Source organism: Sander vitreus, chromosome 2 (genome assembly GCF_031162955.1).
Source record: "Sander vitreus isolate 19-12246 chromosome 2, sanVit1, whole genome shotgun sequence".
NCBI classification, from domain to species: domain Eukaryota; kingdom Metazoa; phylum Chordata; class Actinopteri; order Perciformes; family Percidae; genus Sander; species Sander vitreus.
The window spans coordinates 14,249,373-14,258,389 of NC_135856.1; the positions used below are offsets into that span (position 1 = coordinate 14,249,373).

Genomic DNA, 9,017 nt, shown 5'->3' on the forward strand with positions numbered 1-9,017 from the left:
CAAACATAGAGGCTTTAATGAATGAAGAAAATAAAGTACATACTGGCCATTTAAGTACAGTAGGCTACCAAAAATAGTGACATATAACACATTGAACTAAATATGGCCCTGATCTGAACTCCTTGAACATGCCTTTACATAATTAAAACATGTTAATGTCAATGTCAAATGCTTTCAATAAATTAATTGAAGGAGAAAAAATAAAATAAAAATCGAAGTCATTTAAAAGTTCAATCGTGAACAGGGGTGAATCGAGATCGCGATTTAATAACAATTTATCGTGCAGGCCTACCACAGGTTTGTATTACAATAGTTGTAAAGATATTGTCTTGAATTAGTTATCCATGTAAACTTTGTGTTTATTTTTTGTTAGTGAAGGCAGTGTAACAACAGTGACATACAAGGTGAATGACACATACAGTACATAGACAATACATGGACGAATGTTAGACAGTGACAGGCAGTAAAGACAATATCATACAGCATACAACAGTTCTGATGATGTGGTAAGAGGCAGAGAGAATGGTAGTGTATGTATATGTTGTGTAGGTGTATGAATGTTGGGGTGTTTGAATATAAGGAAGCGACTCCCCCCAGAGGCCCCCTACATGGCCCGGCCGAGAGGACTCTTCTTCCTTCCCCTCCCTTCTTTTTCCTATTCTTCCTTGTTCCTTTCAATAGTTGAATTTAGATTGTCTAAGTTGTGTTTTTTTGTGTTTCTGTGTTCGATGTCTCTGGCCCTGCTCTGCATTCCAGATTTCCTGTCCACTCCTGGATTTGGACCACTCCTAGAACCATAGGGAGGGAGTCTGTCCGCAGAGGAGTGGCCTTATTTTATGAATTTATTTATTTTAGTCCTTTTTTTTTCTCCTTTTCTTGTTTTGGAAAGGGGGTAGGGGGGGCTTCCCCAGTACCGCCACCAAAAATGGTCATAATGTCACTATTACTGATCAGGGTTATTATAGTAAACTAAAACCAAAACAAGCAGCGGAAAATAGTTTTAGTAAACTAAATAAAAAACAAACTAAATAAATAAAATAAAATAATAATGAACACAAAACATTTCAATCCCAGTTCTCCACAGAATTTGCATGGAACATTAATATTCCTGCCAGTAACCTTTATTAAAGCGTTCTGTCCTCTCACCTCAGAAAGACATTTATTCAAAGTGAAGAATGGCAAACGTGCAATAATAAGTTAAAATGTATCCTTGTGGCTGATGGGCTTTGGTTCTCACAAGAATAAAAGTAGAAGCAAGCAAACACTCACATATACTGATTGCTGAGTGAGCCGTGTGTGTGTGTGTGTGTGTGTGTGTGTGTGTGTGTGTGTGTGTGTGTGTGTGTGTGTAAAAGTGTGTTTGTGTGTGTGTGTGTGCCTATGGTAGATGCATTAGGACTTGGGCCCCTGCAGTCTGCAGCCTATGTCCAAGTGTCCTTGGGCAAGATAATGAACTCCAAAATGCTTTAGAGAGTGTGAATGTGTGTGAATGTTTGTGATGAGCATGTGGCATCTTGTCTATGGTAGCCATATGTATAAATGTGTGTGTGAATGGGGTAAATGGCGAGTAATGTAGAGAGCAATGTACACTAAAGTGCTTTGAGTGGTCGCTAAGACTAGAAAAGTGCTATATAAATGCAGTCCATTCACCATCCATTTACTGTCTCTTACACACTCACATACAGTACAATACAGCCCCTGAGGTTTGTGTGTGTGTACAATGATTCTTATGATGAATTGTATGATTTGTGAATAAAGAAACAAAGGACAACAGCCATGTTGGAGCTGACACTGAGCCATGACAGCAAGTTTAGTCTTATGCAGACATGCAATGCAGCTCACAGAACACGCAAACCACTGGAGCCATGAAGATGAATGACAGCACATACACACAAATTTACACTGAGAATCTGTTATACATTTTCCAAGCCAAATCTTTTGTTCTGATGTTGCTCTCTCTCGCTCTATCTCTCGCTCGCTCTATCTCTCGCTCTCTCTCGCTCTCGCTCTCTCTCTCGCTCGCTCTCGCTCTCTCTATCGCTCGCTCTTACACTTTCTCACATAACTTTACACATAAATACATACACACACACACACACACACACACACACACACACACACAGTGAGAACAAGCACATATCTTACTATTTAGTCTCCAGGAGAGATCCTCATCCTAATCCCTGATTAACAATATCAGTCGGCGGTGACAGTTTAATTTAACACAGTGCCTCTCAAGGATTAGCCGCTACATGAGGGTGTGTGTGTGCACACACTCATACACCCACTCACGTACACTCACATTTCCCCTGCAGATTAAAGATCATGCGTATGTATATTTCACTTTAGAATAGCCGCTGAGGAAATAAGATGATAATGGTTGCAAACACAATTGTCTGCAGCACAGCAGGGTTTATGATGAGATAGAGGTGGTAGCGCATATGTTAAGGGGTTGTCTAAATAATTAGTAAATATTAAAATGTTTTGGCAAGCTGAAGAGCCCCAGGCAATGTTTTACATGTCCTTTCTATCAGCATTTTAGCAAATTTCAAACATTAATTGTGCGTTTGTAGGTCTCTGTAGGTGCTTATGTGTGTGTGAACCACCAATATGAAGAAAAGAGCATGCATTTAGGGTGTACCATGTCTAAACCTTGTAAGCACATTCAATTTGAACTGAGATCAAACAGAGTTGCATCAGTGGGTATAATGTGTGTGAAATGATTGAAATGGCTGCCTCTAGCCAGGAATCAAATATTCTCATAGGCCATAGTCTAATATTTATTATTAGATTATATGCGTATATCAGGGTGAATGGGAAAATATGGAAACTCAAAAGCATGTGTAGTTATAGTGAATTCAGTTTTGGAGATCATATCACAGTTTCTTCATATACTGTTGTCTATTTAACTTTGTGTGTGTGTGTCTCTCTCTCTCTCTCTCTCTCTCTCTCTCTCTCCCCTTTTCCAGTCATCTGCCTGGTTGGCCTTGGCCTGGTGGTGTTTTTCTTCAGCTTCCTGCTCTCCATTTTTAGGTCCAAGTACCATGGATACCCCTACAGGTAACTATAGCAACCGTACAGTATCACTGTACTGATGCTCATACAAGTTTCATTCAGCTTATGCAACAGTTATTCAAACACAATATACAATGAATCCTAAAGTCACTGAACTTGACATAAAATCACTGCAACGTTATTGCAGACACAATGCAAAAATCTAAGCCAAAATCGGATCCATCCCTTCCTATTATTTTATTGATCCTAAGACAGCTGTTCAGTTGGTAAACACTCCCTTCAAAATGTTAAAGCCACAGTGCCAAGGGTCTTTCTCTCAATCTGACAGCTAAAACTTCAACACAGATTTTCCGTCTGACTTTGTTGCAGTGCACTCAATATACTGTATAAAGCATCTTACGCATCTTTTCTTCTTTACCCTGACTATTAGAAATCATGGATCTATCATGGAGCTTTTCTTCTGGTCATCATCTAGTGAATGTGTTTTAGACACTAAAGCCCTTCAGCCTAGTGAGCCAGAACAGCAGCAATTTGGTCGCACTTTGAGCTAAAGGTCGCCATTACATGAAAAAGATGTAATGTGTGACAGAAAAAACTGTACAAGTCATCAGAGTCTGGGTCCAATTCTTCGTCTGTGGAGTAGCTGTAGGGTATTACAGCACAACACCAGAACACCTCCAGCTGCAGAAATTCACCTCTATAGCTGGAAGGGATTCATGATGTTGAGGCAAGGCAAGGCAGCTTTATTTGTATAGCACATTTCAGCAACAGGGCAATTCAAAGTGCTTTACATGAAAACAGATAAAAAAAATTAAAAACAGATTTACATGAAAACAGATTAAAAAATAAAAAACAGATAAAATCCGAGAAAAAAAAAAAAGTTACAGTGCAGTATAAGAAATTAAACATTGAAGAGCAGTTAAAACAGTTAAATATATAAAAGCAGATAAAATAACTTTCCTGGACTCAGTGATCCAGTTTTTGGAAAGCCAAAGCTTTTTGACCAATATGACAGATATCTCAAGTAGTCCGGTCCATACTTTCTAACCATCTCACCCACTATGGGTCCAGATGCGTCGCACGGCTTTGAGGTTTCATTCCCCATAGTTACAGGAGCTTTTCCTTTAGTATACTCTTATCATTTTCGATGTCGTCGTCACCGCAAAGCTTAGTTCTTTTCTTCGGCAAACCTTGCAAAACCCGGTACAGCCCTGCAGACAAAAATCTCTTAATAGTCCAGAACGTGTTCTTAAACTATTTTATTTCTTCTGCACTTTTTTAGGCCTTCTGCCTAAATTAGTTAGTTACTTCGACTAACTTTTTGACCAGCCCAATGTCTGTCTCTTCTGTCAACTATTGTCATGCCTGCATCAGAGAAATAATCAGAGATATGTCCGTTTCTGCAAGAGAATGTCACTCGTAATCATAAATTCAATCTTAACTTTCCTGGACTCAATGATCCATTTTGTGGAAAGCCAAATATTTTTGACCAATATGGCAGACATCTCATGCAATGGGGATATGTCCGTTACTGCAAAAGAATGTCACCGGAATAATCATAAATTCAATTCTATTATTTGTTTTAGGAATTTCTCTTTATATGTTTATATAGATTGTTATACAGTGTCAACAATGCTTATTTAAAGAAAGGCAACATCAAAAAGATAGGTCTTCAGCCTTGATTTAAAAGAACTGAGAGTTGCAGCAGACCTGCAATTTTCTGGGAGTTTGTTCCAGATATGTGGAGCATAAAAACGAAACGCTGCTTCCCCCTGTTTAGTTCTGACTCTGGGGACAACAAGCAGACCTGTCCCAGACGACCTGAGAGGTCTGGGTGGTTCATAGTGTAGTAGCAGATCAGAAATGTATTTTGGCCCTAAACCGTTTAGTGATTTATAAACCAGCAAAAGTATTTTGAAATCAATTCTTTGAGGCACTGGAAGCCAGTGTAGAGACTTCAGAACTGGAGTGATGTGATCCACTCTCTTGGTGTTAGTGAGGACTCGAGCAACAGCGTTCTGAATCAGCTGCAGCTGTCTGATTGATTTTTTAGGGAGACTTTTAATCGTTCCTCCTTTGCTCCAAAAACAACCACCTCAGTTTTTTCATCATTTAATTTAAGAAAGTTCTGGCACATCCAGTCGTTAATGCACTTAGTCAGTTGTTGTATTGAACTATAGTCCCCTGGCGATAAGGTTATATAAATTTGTGTGTCATCCGCATAACTATGGTAACTTATTTTATTGTTTTCCATAATTTGAGCCAGTGGAAACATGTAGATGTTAAACAGGGGGGAACTCCGCACGTCATATTTGTATCCGCACGTCATATTTGTATGCTCAGATGTATAATTCCCTATAGACACAAAGTAGTCCCTATTCTTTAAATAAGACTCAAACCATTTTAGTACTGAGCCAGAAATGCCAACCCAGTTTTCCAATCGGTCTAGTAATATGTCATGGTCGACTGTATCAAATGCAGCACTGAGATCAAGTAATACCAAGACTGAAATTTTGCCACTATCTGTGTTTAAGTGGATGTCATTAAAGACTTTAACAAGAGCTGTCTTCCCCAGGTCAGATCATTTACTATCATCGGGGCTATAACCCAGTTGTGACCTGTGGCTTAAAATAGGACCAAATTGCATTGTGCCAGCTCAGTGAAGGGGCTTGAGGTCCAATGATTGTTGTCTTGTGACCTTGATGCAGAGTTTAGTTGTGGTATGAAACTGGAAATGCGCTATTTTAATTTTCAAGAAGTTTCCTGAAAATAAGTGGCACCAATTGTGTGGAAAATAGGGAAAACGTCAGTTTAAATTGGCCATTCACTTTTTGCTTGCATGTTTCTCTATAGAGCTCCCCCTACAGCTTCGGACTAGATATTTGGCAGCTCCTACATTTACTTGTGTCTGACTCCGCTTTCTGCTTCTTTTTTGCCGGCTCAGCCATGACGATAGTGTGAAAAACTCCATCGCTACCTTGTTAGCTGGCTCCTGAATGGGCGTATGTGTGCAGTGCCGTGAAGCAATTTGTTATATCGCGAGACCTGATATCACACGATACTTCCTGACGCTGAGGCCGGTGGCTCGCCGGCCGAAAGTTGCAAGGGTGTTTTTTCCGCTCACAGGCGCTAGGGTGGAGCGAGACAACCACCATTCAACACGAAAAAAGTCATATAACCATTCCAATGACCCCGAAGCTGTTCAGTTAAGGTAAATTAAGCTAAAAAAAACTGCAGAGTTCCCCTGTAAACCTACGTTTATTCATCATGAATTGATTGAGTTACAAGAGGCACTAAACGATTATCTAGATTACACTGGCACTTTGATTGGAAATTATTTATTGGAAGTGTACCAACTGAACACTATAATGAAGCCTATAATATGTGTCAAATTACAAAGTTTTTTTTTTTCAGGAAATCTTTTCAGAAATGATTTGGTACAGTATGTAAAGGTCCATAAACTAAGCATGACACCTACGGTATTTTAGGTGAGAATGCTAAAAGAGCCTCCTCTTTTTTCTGCTGCTTGTTAATCAATTCAACTATATAAAATAATTATTTTGGTAATATTTATGTAAAATATGATTTGTTGAGCAGTAAAGGCTGGCTCTTGAAATGTGAATACAGCCTGAGAAGTACCTGAGAAGAAACAGTTAGCAATAACAACAAAAAACTGTAAAATGGAAGCAGTCGGTACATGCTTCCTGAACCTGCGGTATCTACCAAGATAATCATCAATAGCTACAGGTATTTCTTGTTGCCTCTGCTAACAAATGGGTTGTGTAAAAAAACACTTTATTTATATCTATTTCTTCTTCTCTCGCTATTCTCTTCTTTATTACTCTATTTTCCTCTTCTCTACTCCTTTAACCTCGTCTCTCTCAGCTTCCTTATTAAATGAAAAAAGACAGAAGAGGAGGTCAGAGGATGGCGAAGAGGCAGTAGGTGAGGAGAAGAGGAGTCGAGAAGATACTTGAAGAGGAGGCAGCGTCACTATTGAGTCTAGAGTGCATGGTGGGGTTTCTTTGTTAGTGTGTTTTTTTTATCGCCTCCTATTATAAACTCTGCAAGTGAAATAGAAAATAAATGACTTCTTACACTGGCAAATGAAGGTGTTTAGCATGTATGTATTTTTGTCTGTTTTTTTGGTTGTATCATTTGTGTGGCTATATATATACCTGCGACTGTGGTGCGTTATTTTTAATCCATATATTGGATCTTATTTATGATATCTTTGTTGCATGTGAAGGGAGTGTAAGAGACAGTCAGAAGTCACAGAGTCAAGTGGGTGTTGAGAGGGCAGGAAGAGAAGCAGCAGGTTAGAAAGATGGGTTACATGATAGAGTTGAATACAGAGGCAGAGTACTAATGTTGAGTTAGTAGGAAAGTAGAAAAGCTTATTAACCAGGTGTAAAATCTCTATACATTATATCTTTCCAGGTGATTGTCGCATCTTTGTCTTATTAATGGTGACAACACATAATGCAGCTTTGGGAGATAAAGATACTAATCCCAACTGGTAAATACCTGTTTCAGCTTCTGCTGTAGGTTTGGCGCTCAGTCAGACTCAGTTTCATGGTGAGACCCATTTTGAATTGATACACCTAAAATATGATTGGCTCAAACAATGAACAATGTGCAGATATTTACTGACACATGGATTAAATCCAGGTCGTATGGATTTCTCTCTTAAACTGCATTGTTACACCTTCTGGTGCCAGACTGTTGGTTGCTTTAGATTTCCTTGGACAGGACCAAATAACGTTTTTCATGTCTCCATCCTTGTAACCTCACAGAATGTTCATATTATATTTGTCTGCAAAATGTTCACTATCAAAGTCTTTCAACTGGATATATACTGTATTTTCAACTAACAATATTATAGTTTGTTAGGCATCTAAAATGGCTTGGATGAGGTTATGCAAAGATTGTGTTCATAGTTCAATAGTAAATAAATAGGCAAAATTAACCAAGACAGGTCACAAACCCAAGATTGTGAGAGTTAAACAAAAACTTAGCCTCCACAGTCTTACTTTTTGCTGCACTAAATGAACACCCACTTCTCTGCGCATTGGCACCGGTTTTAAATCACTAATGCAAAATAGTAGCACATGAACTGAGTTTACAGAAGGCTGGCTCGAGTGCTGTAACTGTTCTTGCTGAATGTGAGAAACATAGGTCATTTTTAGACTACATACATTTCTAATTCTTTCACTTGTGGACTGCCCACTGAAACATTGAGTGGGCTGGAGCATTGAAACCATTTATGTAACCCTTCTATGCGTGGGCGGACAGAGGAATGGTGCTGCACATAGACCAGTTTTGACAAATGTAATAAAAATATTCCCTCTCAGACTTCCCATTCTTGTCTATTTTTGTTTCAAATCGTGGAAGAGTGAACCGTGTGTGTGTGTGTGTGTGTTGACATTTTTTTTTGCACCTCTTTTATCTTTCCTTAGCTTTTTTTATTTAGTCAGAAACTGCAATATAATGAACCTACTGAAAATCATTACATCCAGTTGGCTATTGACTTGTTGAATAGTTTCAGTGTTCCACTGCATGCAGGCAATGGAAGTAACTCAAAGGTTAAACTCCCTTACTTAGAGTGAGTAGAATAACCAGTAATAACCAACTTCAGAGTATGGCCCAGAGTAAAATCATTTTTATTGTCAGGATGTGAAAAGGACCGAGTTGTGGTATCATGCTAAACGTACTTCAATATATTTGAATGAAAGAAACAGTGGAACGTCGGTACTAAGAGCAGAATATCCCATCTGTTTCCCCTCAACTGTTGCCCTTTACAGTGTGGAGGAAATAAGCAGAACAAATGTCACCTTCAGGGGGGGGATAAGTATTGGCAAATGGACTGAAATCAATGTGGATATTAGATAGAGGGCAGCTGTAGAACAAAAGTCATAATGAAATATAAAATAATATCTCCACTGCTTAAAAAGTCACACAATTGCTAAAATTTGCCACACATCTTTTCAAATTAGTGTGTTAAT

General features: G+C 38.8%; 1 protein-coding gene across 1 annotated transcript in view; it reads left to right on the plus strand.

Moving 5' to 3' along the window:
- Positions 1-8,367, plus strand: part of tusc3 (tumor suppressor candidate 3) — an 84,630-nt gene extending 76,263 nt beyond the window's left edge. The window contains exons 9-10 of the mRNA XM_078279189.1: positions 2,967-3,057; positions 6,898-8,367. Of these exons, the coding sequence (XP_078135315.1) occupies positions 2,967-3,057; positions 6,898-6,913 (107 nt within the window). The 3' untranslated portion in view covers positions 6,914-8,367. The remainder of the gene's footprint in view (positions 1-2,966; positions 3,058-6,897) is intronic.
- Positions 8,368-9,017: the final 650 nt, after the last annotated feature.